The 22,169-nt window shown below is 49.0% G+C and overlaps 3 protein-coding genes and 1 long non-coding RNA gene across 5 annotated transcripts in view; 1 reads left to right on the top strand and 3 right to left on the bottom strand.

Moving 5' to 3' along the window:
• The window catches only part of Hoxa3 (homeobox A3), a 44,702-nt gene extending 23,023 nt beyond the window's left edge, over nt 1-21,679 (bottom strand). The window contains exons 1-2 of one of the 2 annotated variants that reach the window (XM_027429627.2): nt 21,202-21,679; nt 8,823-8,926 (exon numbers count right to left, since the gene is read on the bottom strand). The gene's annotated coding sequence lies outside the window, so the exon portion shown is untranslated. The other variant, XM_027429628.2, reaches the window with a different exon arrangement.
• Nucleotides 10,257-12,719, bottom strand: Hoxa5 (homeobox A5). Its single transcript, XM_027429631.2, has 2 exons — nt 11,792-12,719; nt 10,257-10,803 (listed from the first exon to the last, which is right to left on the bottom strand). Exons 1-2 carry the CDS (start codon nt 12,684-12,686, stop codon nt 10,553-10,555), a joined length of 1,146 nt encoding a protein of 381 aa, XP_027285432.1. The 5' UTR covers nt 12,687-12,719; the 3' UTR covers nt 10,257-10,552.
• Hoxa6 (homeobox A6) lies at nt 14,362-16,877 on the bottom strand. The gene is made up of 2 exons (XM_027429636.2): nt 16,304-16,877; nt 14,362-14,655 (listed from the first exon to the last, which is right to left on the bottom strand). Exons 1-2 carry the CDS (start codon nt 16,743-16,745, stop codon nt 14,396-14,398), a joined length of 702 nt encoding a protein of 233 aa, XP_027285437.1. The 5' UTR covers nt 16,746-16,877; the 3' UTR covers nt 14,362-14,395.
• On the top strand, nt 16,303-21,643 carry LOC113837086. The gene is made up of 3 exons (XR_003487721.2): nt 16,303-16,439; nt 20,539-20,640; nt 21,194-21,643. It is a non-coding gene; the product is annotated as an uncharacterized LOC113837086 (long non-coding RNA).
• Nucleotides 21,680-22,169: the final 490 nt, after the last annotated feature.

Here is a 22,169-nt window from a genome sequence, read left to right as displayed (position 1 = left end):
GGGCGTGATGGATGCGGCTCTCCGCCCGGGCGAGCCGGCGGGCGGGCGAGCGGGCGGGCGGGAGGAGCAAGTCGGGGCTTGGGTTCCTCGAGGCCCCCCAACTTGGACTCCGGCTGAGAAGTCGGGGCCTGTTAGGCTGTGGGCGCTTTGGAGCCCTCTCCCTGCCCACGTCTGCCCTAGGCCTGGGGGCAGCTGGTCTCCACGGCTCAGCGCTGACCTCCCGTCCATCCAGGCCTCGGGTGATCCTCCGAGGGTTCGAGACCCTCCAGGACAGGGAAGGACACTGGGACCAAGAGGCAGACCCTGGCTTTCTGTCCTAGCCCCGGGATAAAACGAAGCAGGCCTACAGACCCATTTTCCTCGCCCGCGCGCGCGTTGATTCTTGACCCACCCTCTGCACATCCCCTCGGCCGCTGGGGAGCCCCTGCTGTGCGAAGCCGGCCTGGAGCCGCTGCACAGGAAGGGTGGGTGGAATGGGCCGCTGAACAATCCAGTTAGAGACGCACAGCGAGGGCGTTCCAGTAAAACCTCGTGGATGCTTAAATTTTTTTCTTTCTTTTTTTCCAGAGGCAGAATTTGTACAGCATTTTTTCATTTACTCTTTGGAGGTGCTGACGAGAGAGCTAAACACGCCTCCTTTACTGGGCGCTATTGTGAGACCTCCACCCTAGAATGGGAATGGAGAGGCAACGCCTGCACAAAACCCGGCTTTGAATCCAGTAACTTCTTATCATAGAAAAAAAAACAAAAAAACAAAAACAAGCTTGAGATAGAATAAGACCCTTGCGGGTCTGATCGTCAACCGGTCTTCTGACTTTTTTTTTCCCCTCCTTCACCTTTTGGATGCTCCTTCTTCAGGCTGTGGCAATGGCTTATATTTACAGGACAGTCTGTAATTTCTGAATTGCTGAAAATTAGCATATTAACGATATCAGTAGCTCCGGAAAGGAGAGAGAGGGGACTGTTGTCTGCCATTTGGTAATTGAAATTTGATGGGTAAACTATTTATGTCATCATTAACAAATAAATTACTTATTAATTCCACCTAATGTTGATCTTTGAAGTAAACCCTGATGCTTCATTCTTACTGTGTTCCCTTTCTTCTGAATAGCAGCAGACACGGCTAGATCCCCTTTGCATGATAGTAAAACAGTGCAAACTAGCATAACTCTCATGTTGACATACAAAGCAAAAATATTTGAGTTGGTGCACCTAGTTGATTTTTCAGACAGCAGGAGAAACCAACAACCTTCTCACAAGTGAGTGTCAAAGACAAGGAAAGTTATAAACCCAAGCCTGGAGACACTTCAAGAAGAAGAATGTCAGGTCTATCTTCATTTATATCGCTTGCTCATTTGGGCTACTAAATGCTGGGATATATCCATTTGATGGATAGTCATTTAATGCTTAGCCACATAAAGACTATTATATGAGACTAATCTTTAAACTAATTTAGAAAAAGAGGTTAAGAAAAGGATCATGTTAGTTTCAGCCTGGACTCGTCCTGAAATGGCACAAAGAGGTTTTTCCACACCAAACGCATGGGCCCATACAGAGCTGTCCACTGACATGAGACACCCTGATTTTTTTTTAATGAAATCTGAGCCATAGATAGAAATCAACACTGATTATAACCTTTAGATAGCCTCTCTAGACTAGAGGGAGGAAATCTAGCCCGTGATGTAGCTGCCCTCTCTAGCAAGAAAATATATACATAAATTATATATTACCTAACTTAAGTAGCACACATACATACTATATATACAAATATATGTGTATTACACACCTGGCTATGTTTCAAGTTGGAGAAAAAGCATGATGAGGGAATCTTGCCTGTTCCTGGTGTCACCAAGCACATGAGTCCTAACCATGTCTGTTTAATATTATTTACAGGCACTGAGACATAGAATTCCTGTTGTTTAGCCTCAGAGTGGTCTACAGAGTCTTTACTTTTAAGTATTAAGGAGACACTGGCACTGTTTTGTATATGGTTAAGCTGCGTGAGTTAACTATGCCTGTTTCCGGAGGTTCTATTACTTGAGGAAGATGGGCTTACACAGAATCCCTCAAGGCCTGTAACTTGTCTTTGTGCTTCTATCATAAACACAAACGGAGCCAGGACCACCAAGTGTTATCTCACACACCGACATTTTGACATTTTACTGCAAGATTTATGGCTGTAATAAACAGTCTCAGTACCTCTCCTAAACCTTCCACAGGCTCCCTTTGCAAGCAAGCATAGCATAATCCCATTGAATCGAATAATCTTTTGAAAAACATTAAAACTAAAAAGCACCTCTTGCCTTTACATAACGTCCAAGACACCAAAGGAAAGCTCAGAAGAAACTAACTTAATTAGAAAAACAAACCAAAGTTTACCAGCAGCATCTTGCCCGGGGAAAAGACGGAATGCCCTGGAATGGAGCAGAGGGAGCATGCTAATCTTCGCACCAACTGGCTCTAGTCCCAATCAGGGTTGAAGCACTACCTCTTCCTTGGGAAACTGGCAAGCACATTTGTTCATTTCCATGTGCGGGGAAAACATATATTCCCCCCAAAAGCTTTCTCAAAATCCCTTTAAGTGAAATAACTTTTCATCATGTCCTCAAATCCCAGATGGAGGAGGAGAGTGGAAAGGAGTCTGAGGGAAAGGGGCACTGGAAAGAGACAGTGTCCGCTGCTTGGTTTGAATCTGATTTAAATCATTTTGAATATATTTGGAACAGCCTTCCCACTTGAATGCAACCCTGTCCCAAGTTTCAAAGTGACCGAACAGTGACACCGTGTGCATTTTGTTTCTTATTAATCTTACACATTGACAGTCTTTGTTAAGTCACAGGCGCGCCCTCACCAGCCGACATTTTCATATTTGTTAGACGCGCTGACCTGAAGTTCACCTCAGCCTTGGACTTTGCGCTTCTAAAAGGTCTATACAGTGTCTTTTAGAGAGTGGAGTGCTTTGCCCAGGTCAGTCCTTCCCAGGAAAAACCAAGGGGAAAAGGCAAAGGAAATGTAAGCATTATGGGATGTATTGACTGTATTTGTCCTTTGTTCTTTAGAGTGAGGGCCTCCAGGCTGTCCTCTCTCTCAAGCGCTTCTCTGGAGCAAATTGGGGAATGGCAGGGTTTTAAACTGCCTGGTAGTGCCATTTAAGGGCTTCCTCCCACCTACACTAGGCATTTGGTTGTAGGGGAACAACACTTGACCGGCCATTTTTACCAATTAATTTTTTTAGTTTGTAATTTCCTGGTGATGGTTTAAAATAAAAAATACACTCCAGACATAAGGACTGATACTCATTTTAGGATTATTACATGAGTTTTACCCAGGACGGTATTTAAAAAAACAAAACAAAACCTAGTGGTCAAAATCCTCTAAAGAGGTGAGCATTCTCAAAACCAGTGACTTTCAGAGGGTATTTTTGAGTATTGATGCTAAGGTGTGTCACATTGCTTTAACCAAAAATGAAAAGATTCCCTGGAAGAGAAATAATTTCTAGGCGAGCAAGTGGGTGCTGGATTCTGTTCTTTTCCTTTCAAGAGACCAGATGTGATGTGCTTACTGCTGTAACAGAAGTGACCTTCTATTTCTTCTGGCAAACCCCATTTGGCTCCAAGCTCCTGGCCAGAGTAAAATCTTTACACATCGCACAGCAGAAATACTGTGGTTACTTGCTCCCAAGGAGGCAGCATTTGGGAAATATTTACTCTGCCACTGAATATACACTTGGCACCATTGAATCTAACTAACCTGAGTGTGTAGAGATTGCCTCAAACATACCCTGCAAGGTTGATGCTCTGAGTCCTTAAATTACTCCCAAAATTAAGAAGAAAAATATTTTATCTTTCTCATCGTTTTCCTACCTTGATCATTTGAAGGTCAATATATAGAAAAGGAAAATATGTCCGATTGATATTAGATTCCAACCCAGACACTTAAAGCTAATCTAGATGTATGTAAAATAAAATATTGGTTAACACTTCATTTGCAACTGACAAATGAGGCATGGTTCCCCGTCTGTTTCTTTCATACACTGTTCCCCTTCTCTTCTGGCCCCCCACCCTCCTCCTTAGCTGCTTTGAATGTCTTCGGTTCATCCTCCACGCCTGTTCACACCTGTGTTTTAAGAAGTGCTTTCTGGAGAGCAGAAGCCTGGTGGTTTTACTATGTGGCTTTTCATGTAGGAACCCAGCTTCCTGCCTTCTATACCGTCACTCACTTACAGATTGTAGTAGTCCTGACATCCAACAGTGGTTTAATAATAAACATAAAAAAATTTCCAACCACATGAACATAATAACACTAATAAGCATTTCCTGCCGGTAGTGGTGGTTTTAAGGAAACCTGTCCCTTTCATTAGGGCGTCCACCTCCCTGTTCTGAAAACCTTTGCATTTAGTGAGTTGCAGTTAGAAGGGGGTAGAGTCTGTGCTTGAAAATTGCCAAGAATACTCTTTGCAAGGTATCTGCCCTTTTTTTCCCACACTTTAGAGATCATTACACATATTGTAACATAAAAAAGGCACCCTGACTAATCAGAATCATATAAAGGGGGCACAATGGAACATTGCTACTTGGTTTTTTAATGTCGTCCGATGAGTTCTAAGCATCTATATTTTGTAGCAAGTCCACAAACCATGCTTGGCTCTCCAGCATTTAAGGTTTTGGTGTTTTGGTAATCTATGCCTATTTACCTGCTGCCATTCCCTCAGAATGGGAGTGATAATTCAATATGAAATACAGCATGTATTACTCCCGAAAAGAGGAATTTTCTACCCTTTCCTCTGTAATTGAGGTCATTCAACCACTAGGGTTCACCTGGAGTCCACACCATGATACACGTGTCACTCTGAGCCATTTTATCTTTTGTGCTGATAGTCAAGATCGCAGCTCTAACATTGACATCAAACTCTGTCTGGGCAGATGACTAAGAGTGCTGCACAATGTAAACTTTTGACCCTCAACTTTTTGACCTGCAGTTGTAACGCACTAACCACAAAGATACACAGCCTGAGCCCCCTCTTCAGGGGGAAAGGGCCCTCTGGTTCTTAGGCAGTCCTGCTCCTACCACTTCTTGTTAGAATTAGAGGATGGAGTGTATATAGATCTGTGTATTTGTGACCATGATTCCTGCCAAACCAGCCTCCTGCTTCTTCTTCTTCTTTTTCTTTTTTTTTTATAAGTCAGGAATTAGAAGCTAGATTAACTTGAAATCACTGGTGACCCCACTAACCAGGATAGTTTAGGGGAGAACTAGAGAATCTTTTCAAGCAGAAGTGTAAGAAAAGAGAGGGGGGAGGGTGAGCTGGCAAGGGGGTGTGGGACGGTTTTTGTTTTATTTAAAAATAAAGCCGCAGCCTTAATTGTTGGGAGAGCTGGCTTGGACGGCCGGGCCTGCTGACTGTGAACTTGTGCTAAAGCGTGCTCTGCTGGCGGGTCCTAGGGTGTGCAGATTTATATGCTCTGCATTTACTTAACCCGGCAGTGAACTGCATGGGCGCCATTTGTTAGGCGATGACAGACTTCACCTCCAGCAAGGGCTGCTTCACAAAATCTCAATAATTACCCAGTAACCTTCATAACAAATATTATTATTGAAAAGGCCAGTTTGTGAGGAAGGGATCTGATAAAAGGACAAAACTCTTCTCAGAAAACACTAAACAAAACAAATCTGGGCTTCCCTTCCAGTTCTGGAGCTTAAGACTGTGGATCCCCCTCCCTGTTTGTCTGAACCCCTAGACTGAAACCCTCACTTTTGCCTTGGCATCCTGTTTATACTCTTGTCATTGACTAGAAGAACCTCGCCCCCTCCTCCAGGAGCAGAAGGGTTGCAGCCTAAGACACTGCCTTCTTTATGGTGGGCAAGCCATGGGTAGACCCCAACCAGAGAAGGGGAGATGTTAAGGGCATCTTGCAAGCTGAAAGCATTGCCTTCCTCTCTAACAGCCAATCTTCTGTACTGTGGTTGTTGGGATGTAACATTCTCCAACTCTCAACAAGTGAGAATCACTGGTTCTGAGAGAAAACTCTGTCTCTGTCTCTGTCTCTCTGTCTCTCTGTCTCTTTCTCGCTCCCAAGTAAAGCAGGGCAAAGTGAGAAATCATAGAAGAAAAGGGGATCTTGGCATGATATTGTGAAATCAGACCAGGGAAACCCTAACAACCCCCTAAACAAGTGTGAGCAGAAGCTTCCTATGATACTCATAGTCAAGGGAATAATTTTTTTACTTGTAGAAACAAACAGGGCCCTGCACATTTCTGCCACCTTCTCCTTTTACAGGAGAACACACAGATTTCTGCCACCAGCTGAAGCTGGAGGTCTCATAAAGCCCTCAGTGGGGAAGGGTTCTTTTCCCCTCTAAGTAAGCTCCTCTTAAAAAAAAAAAAAGACTCAAAAGAATCCACAAGAAGATATAACTCATCTGCAAAATGAGCAGATAACCAACCACCTTCTTAAGTATGCATCCCGTGAAAACAGTAAGAAAGAAAAAAATTTCCTCCAATAACAGTCACAAAGATCTGCTTGTATGCTGTGTTTCTCAAAAGTCACTTAACTCCACATGGGTCAACCTGCCCTCTTAAATTCTACTTAAACCTTGTGAAGATTAAAATAGACAGAAATAAGCAAGCTGACAACACTCATAGCCTCTATTTTTTTTTTTAATTTGTGGGAAAGATCCCTAGGAATGTATTAGGTTAGATATGATACCATCAGCCTTTTTACCCATTTCCACACCTCAGGGTGTGGCCAAAGGATGTTGTGGTAGCTTTCTTTCTCCTCAGTACACCCACTAACACCAGCATTTCTATGACCCTCGAGGGTCCCCCCCCCCATTTCAACCACCAAAAATTATGCAAGCAAAATCACCAGACATATAACCAAAAACAGAACCACAATCCAACATTTTCTAATAACCCAAACTCAGAGCAGCAAAACAGAGACTCCAACATTCTCAGACACATTAGATAGTAAGAACCCATTTTAATATACATTTCTTACTCTAGTTTTTTCTAAGAGGTGGACACATCCTCCAGAGTGCTGAAGTACCAATACTTCACACAAAAATAACTTCGTGGATTCTTTCAGCTCGCCACTGTTTAGAGGAAGTGGGATTTGTGAGAGAGTTTGATTTTTTTTTTCTCTTAATGTCCTAGGTTTTGCTTTCTTTGAATCTCTGAATTTGGGGTTTCTGTGGATTTATGCTGAATGAAAAAGGCTTCTGCATAATAATGCTTGTTGGGATTTCAAATCAACACTTCAAAATGTTTCTCTTTAAGTACTTAGTAAATACCTTTACCAACTAGTACTTGAAGGAACTACCCAGCTCCTGAGAAAAAGAAGAGCCTTTTTTTATTATTATTATTTGCTTCATTTCTAAATATAGTTGGAAATTTTGGCTCAGCTCCTCAAACATGATTGGGGGGATTTATTAGGTCTCTGGTGGGTACCAACCCTGAAAAGACCCCAGGACAGAGCAGAAAGCCTGTTATTTGGTTTGCTTTGCCATTGAAGGACGCGGGAGGCTGGGCGCGGATGGAATTGTACCCAGGAAATTCTTATTTTACCTAACTTCACTCATAGGTGCAATTTTGGAAAACATGTATTATGTAAATTTCCTGAGATCAAACAGAAAGAACAAGTAACAAAAGAGACAAGGAAATCTCCTACTGACAAACGAGCAATTTCTTCCTAAAGCACCCTTTATGATGTGTCAAGAAAAACAACCTAATGGCTCTAGAGACTTTTAAGTTGGGCATTGAAGACACCTCAATTTCCCTCAAAACTTTAGGCACAGTTTCAGAAGAGAGAATTTGTCTGCATGTTGAAGAGGAGTACATTTCTCCTTCTTTAGTGTTATCTAGGGAACCACTTAAGTTGCCTTTCGAGGGTCCTGAACATTGGTGTCTTACTCCTACAAAGAGATGGGGGAAAAGGAAAGAAGGGAGGCAGAAGAAAGGCAGGGAGGAAGAAAAGAGAGCGCTTTAACCCCTTTCAATTAGCCTGAGGATTCAAAGACTAAAGTTAAATCCGGCCATAAAGTTTATTGCTTCAGACTCACAGGCGGGTGAGAACACTGCTAGCAAAATGAAAAGAACTGAGGGTTCAGGGCCTGGCTCGAGTGCGGGAAAGCTGAGTACCCTTTACCTCCTAGGTGGGGACCCTCTGTCCCCAGCAGCCTGTGGGTGCAAGCAGTCTGGTCTCTGCCACAGGGCCCCAGCCAGCTTCTACTCTCTCCAGCCAGTCTGAAACCCAGCCCCGAAGGCCGCCGCCTCAATTCAGTCCTGCCAAATGACCCTGGACCGCGAAGACATATTGCCAAAGCCCCATAAGGAATCCCGCCAGTGTCGGCCTCGGCCCTGCCCGGGCCTTTCTTTCAAACTCTCCAGTTCAGTTCAGCCCTCCACTCCAGTGACCCGCGCTTCCTTCAACTCCCAGCTCCCCATCCCAGAGCTCTGTGACCCCCCAAAAGCCTGGACCTGGCCAAGCTTAGAAAGATGGGAGGGGGCTGCCAAGTTTTCACACATAGACCCATTCTCTCTCACACACTCAAAAATCATCTTTTTGCACGCCAGCAGAGCAGCGGAAGTCATTAACATTCACGATTGTGCAGCAATTAAAGTTAGGCCTTGGATGCGGGCTCGGCCACAGCCGCTGTTCACCGTGCGGCCTCCTCAGAGCTGCCTCTGGCTTTGCTAATTTGGGCAGAGGAAAAAGTTTGTTCTCCCATTTTGAATTCAGAGACAGCTTCAGCGTTACTAAGCCAGAGAGAAAGAAGAGCAAGAAACTTTTCAGAGTGCAAATAAACTCAAGAGGACAGCTTACCTTAACTTGGAGGGAGCCATTTTTCAGAGAGTTTTGAGAACTTGTGGTTTGGACACTTCTGGACTTAAAATTGACAATTTGAATGACCAGGCAGCACACGTAGCCTGCAAAAGAGTCAAATGGAGTCCAGCGTTAGTGAGATTATATGTTATGTGGTATATAATGTTGGATGTCAACTCCCCAAAACCATAAAACTTACTTTAATGGCCCCACGTGACGTTTTATAGCCAGTGAGCCGATCTGTCTGTGCTATGGATGATTTTACGATCTAATTCATAGACAAAACCCTATTCATTTGGCACCCAAATGTCATATAGCCGGAACTGGGGCTTATAAAGTTTACTGTTTTATAACTTTTAAAAGGAAAGACGGCATCCGTGTAAGCAGTCGGTAAATGTGCAAATCTCTAGTTGCACTTTAGCTGCTCTGAGGAGTTTCCCAATGGAGCTAGGATGGGGTAAGTACTTTCCATTTGTAGCAAATTAATTGTAGCAAAAGAAGCCAACTGGGTTAAGTGAGAGGAGTGGGAAAGGGGTCCTGGGGTGGGTTAGTGAGCAGGGAGTTTGGGGTCTGTATCCTGGCAGAGAATCCCCTTCAGCAAGGCCTAGGACAGCCTTGGGAATGAAGGATCTGTGTGGGCCGGAGTGTGGCTAACAAAGCCCTGGCTTTTCTCTCTTTTCTCTTCCTCTGCTTTTTGGTACCCATTAAGTTAACTTGGTTTCCTCAGAGATGGATAGAGTGGACTCAGGCTTTGGAACCTCCCACAGCTTTCCCCACCTTCTTCTGGCCTGAATTTTCTGATGGCTCAGAATTAGGAAGGGCCATGAGTCAAGGTGTTGGTGGGAGGGCCACTAGGAACAGGCGGGCTGCCCAGGTAGCCTCAGACCCACCAGCTTCCAGCACTACTGGACAGACAGAAAAACAGAAAGAGGTGCTTACTATTAGGCACAAATCAGACCAAGAGAACTTACAATAGAAAGTTTATTTTTTGTTTCCAGTCAGTATTTTTCCTTAAAAACAAATACAAAAAAAAAAAAAAGCTGATCACAGTTTGCTTAAACAGCCAGACTTGGACAATATTTGTAACTTTGTTCACAAAAAACATACATCACTGAAGCTGCGCTTATAAGAGCCACTTCCAGAGTTCGTGCAAAGGGTCCTACAAAGGCACGCAGGGACACACCGCTTGGAGTCACAGTTTTCGTCACAGTCACTAGCCACTACACATTGAACAAGTTAAGTTGTGTCTCATCAAGTCACCTCTACAACAGCATTAATTACACAAGGAATATAGGTAGTCTGGATAAAAATATCTTTAACAGCTTGGAGCTATTGAGACAGGAACACTTCCACGCACATGCACGTTAAACAACTCGGGTGCAACACACATTGGCACTAAACGAGGTGGGGGGCTTTTTGTGTGTTTTTTTTCTCTTTTTTTTTTGTTTTAGTTACTTCAAGTAACACAGCTTGCTTCATATAAATAAGTTAAAACATCTATTTTTTTTTCAAGACAAAGCCATTCAGGACAAAGAGATGAACAGAAGCAGATCTACTTATACAGGCTCTATAATGGCAATAAACAGGCTCATGATTAAAAGATGAATTAGGGCAAGGAGAACAGGGCTTCTTCACAGAAGGAACACAGGGGGAGTTTCAGAAAGTCACCTTAGTACTGACACTACGGAGAGCTCCGCTAACACTGCTCAGTACTTTGAGCGCCCACAGGCTCAGGGGCGGAAGGCCCCTCCCGCTGCAGCCATACTCATGCTTTTTAGCTTATTATCTTTTTTCCATTTCATTCTCCGGTTTTGGAACCAGATTTTAATTTGTCTCTCGGAGAGGCAAAGAGCATGCGCTATTTCAATCCTTCTTCGGCGGGTCAGGTAGCGGTTGAAGTGGAATTCCTTCTCCAGCTCCAGGGTCTGGTAGCGCGTGTAGGCCGTCCGGGCCCTTTTGCCTTCTGGGCCACCTATGTTGTCTGCAACAGAAAAGTGAGCGGTTTAGCCACCAACTAACTCCTCAGCACCTGGTTCCAAGAGTCAGCCAGGGTCCTGAGCTGGGAAAGAGGCTCAACAAGTCCTCCCTCCCTCCCTCCCTCCCTCCCTCCCTCTCTCCCTCCCTCCCCGCCTGTCCTTTCCGAATTTCCTTCTCTCTTCCTTTCTGAAGAGAAAAACAACATGATTTGGACTCTGGATACAACCGGCCCACCTGAGGCTGGAACCCTGTCTTGAAGGACAGCCTGGCTCTCTCTCGCCCCCATTCTGCTCTTTGGCCCTGCACCAGTTGTCATAAGCAGGGGCACTGCCCTCTCTGGCTGCCCACCGCACCGAAGCACTGTCTTTTTCTGAGTTCCCAAGTGGCCTCCAGGTCACTCTCCGTTAAAGTTCCAGCCGCTCTAGCCGCCTCCTGTTCCAGCCTGTACGCTTGGGGCGCCCGCTCTCTTTTTCCTCTCTTTCCTTCCCTCTCTCTCTTGCCCCCAAACTTGAGAATCTCGCCTGCCCTCGCCTAGATTATTCCCCCCAAGCCCCTTTTAGGGGCTCTAATTAGTAACGCTGTTTCCCCAGCGTAGCCCTTCTCATAAATTATCCACCCTGACAAGCCCGATTCACGGCCCCTACTACCATCCCTACCTCTCTCCAAGCCCTGCTCGGCCGGCCTGACCCTGAAGCGCTCTCCGAGTCGCTGGGATTCCAGATGGAATTTCTTCCTCTTTCAACAACATCTAAACTTGCTCGGCTACCCCATTCTCCCCCTCCTCCCCCCAGTATTTGCGAATACAGGATGCTGCTGCAGTAATGGGGAGGAAGTAAAGAGAAAGGCAGGGGAAGGAGAACCGCAGGGAGAGGCTCTGCAGGCTGGAGAGAGGCGAGACTAGGAGAGAGACCCGGAGAGAGGCTGCAAAGAACAGAGGGTGACCGAGACCCGCGCCCCCACGGACGCGTGGATCAGAAAACGTCTGGCTTTACCGTGACTAATGTGCAGCTTGCGCATCCAGGGGTAGATCTGGGGCTGAGCTGGCGGCGCCGGGCTCGGCTCGCTCTGGGCGCTCGCCTGCTCGCTGCTGGCAGGGGCGTCCTCCTCGGTTGCGGACGCCGTGCCAACCCCCTCTCTGCTGCTGATGTGGGTGCTGCCGGCGTTGGCCGAGGCGCCGCTGGAGTTGCCCAGGGAGTTTTTCCCGCCGTGGTGGCTGTCGCTGCCGGGCGAGGGGGCCACCGCCGAGCAGGGCAGCGGATCGGGCGGAGGCGAGTGCGTGGACGTGGCCGGCTGGCTGTACCTGGGCTCGGCGGGCGCCGCACTGGCCCCGGCCGCGTAGCTGCGGGCGCGCTCGCCAGAGCCAAAGTGGCCGGAACCCGAACGGCCGACGCTGAGATCCATGCCATTGTAGCCGTAGCCGTACCTGCCGGAGTGCATGCTCGCCGAGTCCCTGAATTGTTCGCTCACGGAACTATGATCTCCATAATTATGCAACTGGTAGTCCGGGCCATTTGGATAGCGACCGCAAAATGAGTTTACAAAATAAGAGCTCATTTGTTTTTTGATATGTGTGCTTGATTTGTGGCTCGCGGTCGTTTGTGCGTCTATAGCACCCTTGCACAATTTATGATGAATTATGGAAATGACTGGGACATGTACTCGGTTCCCTCCTACGTAGGCACCCAAATATGGGGTACGACTTCGAATCACGTGCTTTTGTTGTCCAGTCGTAAATCCTGCCTGATGACCTCTAGAGGTAAACTCGTGCACTAATGGGGGAGTTGGGTGGAGGCGAGAGGGGTGGCGCGCGCGCCCTGGGCGCGTGCTCGCCACCCGCAGCCGCCGTTCAGTCGGACTCGAGCGCCACCCTCTGGAGGCAGGGAGCATCACATCGCTTCCGACCTCGGGCTGCAAGGGCCGGGGTCGAATTGAGGTTACAGCCCATTATGGCAAAATTATTGCATTTCCCTCGCAGTTCCATTAGGATGTACCAATTGTGAGGCCGTCAGCTGCCGATCGCACGCCCGGCGAGGATACGGAGGATTAGGGGGAGGTGGTGACTTGGAATTATTTACAACAACTTTATTTCCCTGGCTTTGTAGACCCTCTTATTTTTGTGTAGAGGTTGGGGTAGGTTCTGCCCGTCCGGCCCGCAGCTGTGAATTTTGAAAACACAGATATCACCTTCGGGGAATGGAAGACCATTTACCCAATTGAAGAAATAAATCCTTCCCACAGCAGCAGCCGCAATTATGGCTCTGTTTTTGTGAGCGCGTGAAGGACAGTGTCCCTGCCGCTCTTAAACGACAGGCGTCTATTAAAGACAGCTTTTGTGTAGTGTTTCTCCGAGGCGAGGTCAAATTCCATACACTCGTATAACCAGAGTCGATTTTTCTTTCGTGTAAATATGTTTTTCGTGTCATTAGTTTGTTATCTGATTTGATTATTTATCCAGCTCGGAATATCTTCATCCCTGGTCCGGTTCCTCCAGCCAGCCGGGTCCCAGGTAGCAAGGTTCTTGGTGAACCCAGAGAGTGGGCCCTGACTCTCTGCAGCCTCTGAGGCTGTTTGAAAGCTGGGATCCCTGGGTAGAGCTATTGGGGTCTTGCTTAGACCTCCAGGAATAAATTGCGGGAACTAATGGAATCATTTCGTGGCAGTGCCTAGTATCTCCGTAGTTATTTTCCTGGGCTCCGAGAAAGACCAAAGTAAATCACAAATGTAGCTGAGAGACAAGCAGATTCTCCCCACTAGAGGCCTGGCATCTCAGGCGTCCTTGGCACGCTTGGAAGTTAGGACTCTTCTGGCTCCCATGGTCCTGGGTCCCCTCTTTGGGTCCTGAGAGTTTCTAGGTGGCAGCGCCTAGCGCTGTACGAGGCAGGGAGTGGGAATCGGGAGCTGGGAGCCTGCGGAGAGCCTAGTCGCTCTAGAGGCTGTACTGTTCCACTCCCGGCCCAGGTTGGCTCGCCTCGGCTGAAGCTACGGTTCTCCGATTGACGGTTATGCGCCGGCAGAAAGACTTGGTTCTGTCGGGGAAGAGGGGAGTTCCCCTTTGTTCCTCCAGCTTCTTGTTTAGGGGCATCCTGAGAGGCTGCGACAGGGCTGGGGCCCAGCTCTTAGGCCCTTTCTTTCCAGTACCCAGAGCCGATTTGGCGATACCCTTCAAGATTTGATGGTGAGGGACCAAGGTGGTAAAACACAGATACCAAACCAGGCATTGCCTGGGGCTCTTTCTTTCCCCAACAACCCCGTGTCTGTAGCTCAGGGATCGCAGAGACTAACACAGCAGCCGGGCCAATTCTGGGTGCATCCCGGGACTCCCAGGCTGGCTCGAGCAGCTTTAGGGAGAGAACCTGTGTGTGTGTGTACAGTGCGTCTGTCCCACAGCTGACATTGGGTATTCGAGCTTTTGTTTTGTTTGTTTTCTGTAATAAGTAAATGTGCAGACGCTTGCAAAGCTTTGCATTTCCCTAAGCTGCGGAAGCACCCGGGTGGGAGCAGGCTGGAAGAAAACTTAGGGACAGGCAGAGGCACCAGGAGGGCAAAACCAATAGACGTTAGGACGCTGGCCTGGTCCCTCCTTCCTGCCCTGGAGTCTACTCGCCCGCCTTGGCCTCAGAGTCTTCCCCGCTGGGCTGTGTGGAATTGATGAGTTTATTTTCCTTTTTCCACTTCATGCGCCGGTTCTGGAACCAGATCTTGATCTGGCGCTCGGTGAGGCAGAGCGCGTTAGCGATCTCGATGCGGCGCCGCCGAGTCAGGTAGCGGTTAAAGTGGAATTCCTTCTCCAGCTCCAGCGTCTGGTAGCGCGTGTAGGTCTGGCGGCCTCTGCGCCCGTGACTTCCATACACCGCACCTGCAGGCAGAAATGTGGTGCGGGTAAGCCAGGCCAAACGAATCCACTCCCAGTGCCTCCCGACAACAGTCTCTAAGCTTGAAAACACCCTACTTCCTCCATAGCTTCTAGCATCACAACCGAGGGCAAAAAGCCGGCTGGATGACAAAGGTGGTTTCATGCCAAGCGAGATGTTTTTCACCTAAAAACGACTTGGGGTGGGAAGTTACTGCTTTTGACAAATGTGGTTTGTGAGAAAACCATTAGAAGCTAAGAAATAGCATGGACATTCTTAATTTGAGGGGCCAAAGCCACTGTTTCAAGGAAGGGTAGCATTTATTTGTCTGTAGGTTGAATAGGGACCCTGGGAGTAGCATGGAAACTGAATTCTCTCATTTGGTGTCTGTGAAAGATGCCATGGAGGCTCCTCATGTCAGATCTCAATGTATGTTTGGAAACTTGAATATGGCCAGCAAGTTATGTGACTCATCTGAACACACTCCACTGGGAGAGAGTTTTAAAGCAACAGCACTGTAAGTTTTGAAGTCCCCATTAGGCTCTGTCCTGCTGCAAGGGGCAAGGATCCCTGTGGGATCTTTGAAAATCTGGGGTTTAGAGACGATCCTGTAGGTGAGGTGGTGGGGTTCTGGTTGTGCTGACTGTGTTGGGTTGTCTGGGTGCCAGAGGCACCCAAGCCAGGTGTGAGGCTCAGGCAGGGTCTCAGGGGGAGATAAAAGTGTGCAGTTGAATGGAAGGTAAAAGTGAGAGGAAGGAGGGAGAGAGAGACAGAGAGACAGACACACACACACACACACACACACACACACACACACACACACACAGAGAGAGAGAGAGAGAGAGAGAGAGAGAGAGAGAGAGAGAGAGAGAGACTGACTATGAATACTCTGAGGAGATGGCCCGCCATAGCTCCATAGCTTTTGGTGGGGACACTGAAAGAGGTCAAATGAGGAAGAGGGCCTCTGCATGTCTGGGCTTCCGAAGGGCAGAAGAAAGAGGGTAGGGATGTGAAGCAGTTTGTCCATGGTGCCTTCTGGAGGCCCCCTTTGCTTGGAAACCTGAGGGGTGTTACAGGGGTGAAGCTGAGCGGGCGTTTTCCTCTAAACCAGCTTCCCTTTCTCTTCTGTTGCCCTGATGCAGGTCTCATATAGCTTGGCAGTGCACCCTCCACCCTCCCCTGAAGTGTCTGTCACCTCACATGATCTCAGAGCTCACTCTTTCCTCTGGCTGGGCCTGATTGCCCCACTGGGGGGAATGTTTGGGTTTTTTTCTTTTTAAAAATTTTCTTGAAAGAAGAAAAAAGGAGAGGAGGAAACTTTGCTCATCCTTTACTTCTTCCTATTCTCTCCCTTCTTTCCTTCCTTCCTTCCTTCCTTCCTTCCTTCCTTCCTTCCTTCCTTCCTTCCTTCCTTCCTTCCTGCCTGCCTGCCTGCCTGCCTGCCTGCCTGCCTGCATGCATGCCTTCTTTCCTTCCTGCCTGCCTTCCTTCCTTGCTTGCTACCTTCCTTCCTTCCTTCCTTCCTTCCTTCCTTCCTTCCTTCCTTCCTTCCTTCCTTCTTTCCTTCCTGCCTGCCTGCCTGCCTTGTCTGTCTGCCTGCCAGCTTTTCCTTCTCCCTACACTCTGGGGTGGGGGAGCAGGGCAATGCCTTACCAGCACAGGAATTCATCCGCTGCATCCAGGGGTAAACAGGGCTCGTGTACTTCCGGTCGGTGCCTTCCTCATGGAGGACTTTGCCCTGAACGCTGCTGCTGTCGGGTTTGTACTGCTGCTCGGGAGAAAAGTGCAGGTAGTCCCCGGGGCCCCTCTGCTTGCTATTGCCCGAGGGTGAGGCGCCACTGAGGTCCTTATCAGAATAGAAACATGAGGCCCCGTACTCGTAGGATGCCCGGTTGCAGGCCAGGACCGAGTTGGACTGTTGGTAGAAACAAGGTGAGGTGTACGTCTTGTCCGGAAGACTCGACGCCCCGTAAGAGGCCGGGAAGGGCCTCAGCGCGTCATAGCCGGCCGGGTAGAGGGGCAGCTGGCCCAAGAAGGAGTCCTGGCCGCTGGGCAGGCTCCCAGGGAAAGTGGGATTCACAAAATAGGAACTCATTTGCGCGCCCCTCTGCAGGACTGTGATTTGTTGTGTATTAGTACATCTGGCTATAACTATTAGTAGTCATCGAACTGGTTTGTTTCTGGATGGCCGAACGCCAAAAGCGACAGCAGCAAATCGCACCAGCTGACGCAGCGGCGGCCAATGGGAGCGAGCGCCGGAGCCCGCTCCCCGGGGACCGCGGCGACCGAGGCAGCAAAGTTACAAACAGCCCCCAGCCCGCCCGCCCCCCGCCGCCCGCCCGGCAGATTAATGGGCGCACACAACCAGCCAGTCCCCCGCTCTCCCCCACACACCCCCGGACGCCAGCGGCGGGCACGGCCCGGGCAGGGATGTGCAGATCAGAGCCGTGTAGAGACATTAGTGCCCAGGTCAATGAGAAGGCCCCACCAGGCCTACTCTTTCCTCTTTCCCTTTTTGCCTTGTTGGTTTTTTGCTGCTTTTCCCCTCCAAACAGGAAACCTGACAAGCTTGAGCCAGAAGGGGCGGTGACTAGAATGTCTTTGCTCTTGAGAGCACGCTGTCCCAAGCAGGTCCTGAGTTGCCCCTCCCCTTGTGCTCCCTTAATCATGGGTGTGGGTTCTTGAGCTGGAAAGGGGCCTCTGAGAAGCCAAGCCTTCACTCTCTGTTTTTCAGCCCTGTGCTTTAGGGATCCATGAACGCCTTATCTCTTCCCATTCTGACTGCAGGTTGGGCCTTCCTTACTGCCAAAAGCTGAAATATCACCCATCCCTCACTGACCAGGCCCAGGCCAAAGGCAGGGCCTTCCTGCAGCCCCTTCTTCCTCCTACCGCACTCCTTGCCTGAGTGCGTGGACTTAAGTCGGCTGTGCACCGCGTCCTGTCTTTCAACCCAGAGAAAGGAAAGCCTAAAACCCATGGTTTCAACAAGAAACGATCCACAGAAGTGTTTGTGATACCGGACTAGGAAGCCTCCCCTCACCCAGCGTCCCAGGACTCCCCTAAGCTACTAAAACTGCACAGAGCAGTAGCAGATAAAATTCCAGATGCAATCTCTCCCTAGTCTTATTCCAGAAGCAAGAGAGGTGCAGGGCCCCAGGTTGAGCAAGGCAGCTCGTGGGGCCCAAAGCTTCGCATAGGATAACTAATGGGCTTGGTTTCCTGGTAGTACGCTGAAGTACATTGTCGTGGGGCATACCCACTTGTCCTCCACGCCTAAAATACTTCCACTGCTGCAGTAGCACCAAAACCAGAATCGTTCTCTCACCCTGTCACTAGCTACAGAATCCTGAATGGCCTTGACCACTGGCCCAGGCCTGGCGATCCCCAGGTTGGACATGGAAAGCCTGTCTTGGACTTGCTTGCACAAGGATCTGTCTCATTTTGTAAAACGTGATATCGATTCGATGGCATTTTCACGACTGTGTTTGTAAGGCTTGTAAAAGATCTTGAATCAGCTTTTAAAAATCCCAATTCTGTGGACGGCAGAGAGACTACGAGATTTGGTTGGAATTCAGGAGATTGTTTGCAAGATCTGTAAAACCCTGACTGGCCCATGCTGACTGATGGGGTTAGGTTTGGGACGAGGTGGCAATTGGTAATGGCCCTGTGGGAATCTGGTAACCACTTCCTTAATCTCTTTTTTGCTTTTCTATTTTTTCCCCTGACCTTCCTCCCTCAAAAAGGGGGGGATGGAAAAGGGCTGGCCTGAGGTGGGACCCCCAAAGAGCCTATGAGGGCACACAGAAGGAAGGCTGTGCTAGAAACCGTGTGCCTAAGTCTTTCTCTCTCCAACCCAAGAAAGTTTATTCTTTCCTTAAAAGCAAGAGTTATCCAGGAGAGGATAAAATTTAGCATTTTTCACAGACAAGATGCAATGCATGAAAAAGGGGGACTTTTTTCTTAAAAAGCTGTTTGAATAAAATAAGTTTGAGTTATTGGTTCTTCAACAAAAAATCAGACAACAATTATTTCAACCAATATTATTTGAAGTGAAAATAGCCACTTTGCAGGTGTTAGTTGTTTACATTTATCATTTCTCTTCCATTCTTCCATGTCCTGCACAGGCTTGGAGCTGGTGACAGTTTACCACTATTATTGTTATGCTTTGACCTGGATTCTAGATTTAATTGTCTCAGCCAGTAAAAGGATTTGATTTCTCAGCTAGGAACCAGAAAATGTATTTCCAGTTTTTGTAAAGATTAAGATAGAAAACAATTAAATTGAAATCTTTACGTGTAAGACAAGGATAGTGCATATTTAAGTTGGCGGTCGATCTATTTATTCTTCCATATATATGTACATACATACATACATACATACATACATAATACATATGGAGAGAGAGAGAGAGACACACACACACACACACACACACAGAGAGAGAGAGAGAGAGAGAGAGAGAGAGAGAGAGAGAGAGAGAGAGAGAGAGAGACTCCTGACTGATTCACTGAGTGGGGAACAGGAACTCCACACCCTCAATAGAGCCTTTCCTGAGGTGGTGAGAGTGACTACCCCAGGACTCTCTGCTAGGTCACAGCCACACAGAAAACTTACCTTTCATCTTCTCTTCAAAGGGTAGGCTGGCAGTAGGGTCGCACAGTTTGCCCTTGCCCTGGGCTGCCCTTTGAGCCCCTCCATTTCGACCAGCCTGGAGCTGGGCCTGCAGGTGTGTGGCAGGACCCCGAAGGTCCATCTCCATTCAGCCACGAACCCAAAGCACACAGGTGTGGCCTCTGCCAGGCACAGGCCCTCTCCAAGAGCCGCCTTCCATGCCATAGCCAATTCTCAGGGCCCGGCCAGGCCAGCAGGCCTCAGAACTACAATTGGTCTCTCCGATGTCAGAATCTCAAAGTCAACGCGTTCCCCAACTGGCAACTGGCGTGCGCCCCCAGGGCGCCTTTGGGACGCGTAGTTTGGACAGAAGCAGCCATGACCGGCCGGGCGGCCTGTGCAACCAGTCTCCATGGTGCTGGTTGTGGACGAGGGAAGGTCCCGAGTCTATTCCGGCGACTGAGGTTTCTATCATGGGTAGCCGAAGCAGGGAGGTTTCACAGCCAAACAGACCCTGGGAGACTGCCCCTGGTGTCCCCCTCTGTCCACCTCCCCTTCCCCTGCTTCTGGGGAATCTCTGAGGGGCCCGTACAGCAGTCGCGCCAGGCTCAAAGAGGCGGGCCGCTGCTGGCGCCGGTCCCGGTGACCGCCACAGCGTGGCAGCAGCGAGCTCCCAGCACGGTCGCAATAAATAATCCGCCCGAGGCAGCCACAGTCAGGCAGCCAGCGGCCCTAGGAGGCAAATGTGGTGCTTTATCTGCCCCTGCCCGGGGCGCACCCACGGCGTTGTCCGGCGAACACTCCAAATATCAACGTGTCCTTTTTAATTGTCTGGCCTATGCCGAGATACTGAGACAGGAAAACAACAACAGCCAAAACCCAAATAAACAAAAAGAACTGTAGCTCAGAAGCCCGCGACTGATTCTCAAGTGGCTGTCTCTTGGGGCAAATCTGACCTGATCAGGTGCCCTTTCAGGCCCAGCCACCATGGCTGGTACCACCGCGCAATGCAAAGCTACCGTCAGGCCAGCAGCACTCAGTGCCGCCTTGCGGCTAGCTGTTATCCTCTCCCTGTGGCTTGGGAGGTAGGAGACCCCAGACTGCCACTGTCCTTAGGTGGACTGGGACTGTCATCCTGTTAGTTCTCAGACTCCGTTTTGCAACCTTCCTTCATAAACCTTAGATACTGCCCTTCCACATGCGCCAACATAACCATCCTCTGCATGGAAACATCCCCCAGTAGCATTCAATTAATCCGATTTTCTCCTCCAAAACAGAAATCCAAATATGCACCTCGCCCCCTTCCTAGAGCTCCAGACACTACTCTGGTCGGAAAACCGAGCAAATGAAGCAGGCAACCATCGGAGAACTCTGAATTAGTAAGTTTTGCTTTTGTGTTTGCTTGTTTACCCCATTCTCCCTTCTCTCTGAGATTAGCGCCACAGAACAGAACAGTGTCCTGAAGCTAACACAACGACTGTGGGTTACCACGCTTTGCTCTCCTCTCTGCCCACATTCCCAGGTCGGGAACTATCTCTGGTTATTGGGGGAGACCGTTGAATCAATTGGGTCACGAATAAAATAATCCTAACCCCCAGAGGCTGATAGGGAACCGGAGGATGCCAGATGACTTTCCTTTGGGCTTCCTGGGGTCAGTGGGGAAGGGGGAATGAAGACCGAAGCCCTTCTGCCCAGTGCCAGGGCACTGTGCCACAGAGAGAAGGCTGATCTGCCTTCAGAGAGGAGAGGGTGTGATGTAGGTGATGGCGGTAGTAGGTGAGAATGAGTGACGTTTGGGCTGTGCTGTGTATCGGGCCGAGTGTGAAGGGGTAAAACCGATGATGGTGAGAAATGCCCCTTTCCAAAGTCGTTCTGAGTGCCCTCTCCCATCACTATGGCACCTCACCCACCTTTGCCCTGTCTCCTTCCCAGTGTCTCACCTTCAGACCTCGGCTCCCAGAAGCTCCTGCCTCTCTGACAGCTGTCGGCTTCGGCAGCCCAGGAGACGAATTGTCCTCCTTCCTGGTGCCAGAGGACGCAGGAAATTAGCCAGGTTGTGAGTTGCAAAGCGGCGGCTGCTGCTCCAGGAACTGGACGCGCCCCACCTCCAGCGACAGCGGCCGGTCTGGGCCTGGCAGCGGCTTCCCCTCGCTCGCCATCGCCGGACAAAGCGCAGCCTAGGCAGGCTGGGAAGGCAGAGCTCCGAAGCACGCAGGACGGAGCGGAGCAAAAGAATGCGGCTCTATTCTCACAAGGGAAATTATAAAAAAGTTCATGTTCACGGTTCCTATCCACATGACCGACAGCGGCCAATGGTAGGGCCGAACAACTCATAAAGTTGTATTGCAAAGTTGTAAATTTTCATAAACAACAACGGATTTATGACCCTTTCCCCATCACTAAGAGGAGGCAGCTCCTACACCGGCGCCATCTTACCACCGAGGCTGTCCCGACTTGGGCTGCAGGTTTTACAGACCCATTTAGGTCCGATTTTATTTAAAAAAAGAGTCCCAAGAAGCTGGCTCAACCCAGCCAGGAGATAAGTAGGGGGGTCTTCCGCAGGCTACTCAGGATGCTCTAAGCTACTTCCACCGCCCCTCGTCCCTGGTCCCTTGCCGCTCGCCCCTTCCCCAGCACAGTCCCTCCTCAGCAACAGGACCTGCCTAGGTCGTATAGCCGTGCCTGAGGCCCATGGCTGTCCCAGAACCCCTCTGCTGCAGTGTTGGGCCCTGGGGCATCTTCGCCTCTACTGAAGGCTAGTGGGGGTGCTGCGGCAAGGACCCCAATCCCATTTCCTACTCTGGGGCTGGACTCAGGGAGCATGCGGAATCCGGGGTCAGTTAGAGGGTAGGTAATACCCTTTGAGAGCTCAGTCTACACCTTTAGAGGAAAGGTTGAATTTTGGAAT

Source organism: Cricetulus griseus, chromosome 8, assembly GCF_003668045.3.
Source record: "Cricetulus griseus strain 17A/GY chromosome 8, alternate assembly CriGri-PICRH-1.0, whole genome shotgun sequence".
NCBI classification, from domain to species: Eukaryota; Metazoa; Chordata; class Mammalia; order Rodentia; family Cricetidae; genus Cricetulus; species Cricetulus griseus.
Note: the sequence above shows the minus strand (reverse complement) of the source record. Positions and strands in the feature narration are given on the sequence as shown.

Coding starts and splice junctions, on each gene's coding strand:
- Hoxa6 (XM_027429636.2), bottom strand. CDS start 16,745: ATGAGTTCCTATTTTGTGAATCCCACTTTCCCTGGGAGCCTGCCCAGC. Junction 14,656..16,303: donor GCGGATGAATTCCTGTGCTG/GTAAGGCATTGC, acceptor TTCTGCCTGCAG/GTGCGGTGTATGGAAGTCAC.
- Hoxa5 (XM_027429631.2), bottom strand. CDS start 12,686: ATGCTCCCTGCCTCCAGAGGGTGGCGCTCGAGTCCGACTGAACGGCGG. Junction 10,804..11,791: donor CAAGCTGCACATTAGTCACG/GTAAAGCCAGAC, acceptor TTTCTGTTGCAG/ACAACATAGGTGGCCCAGAA.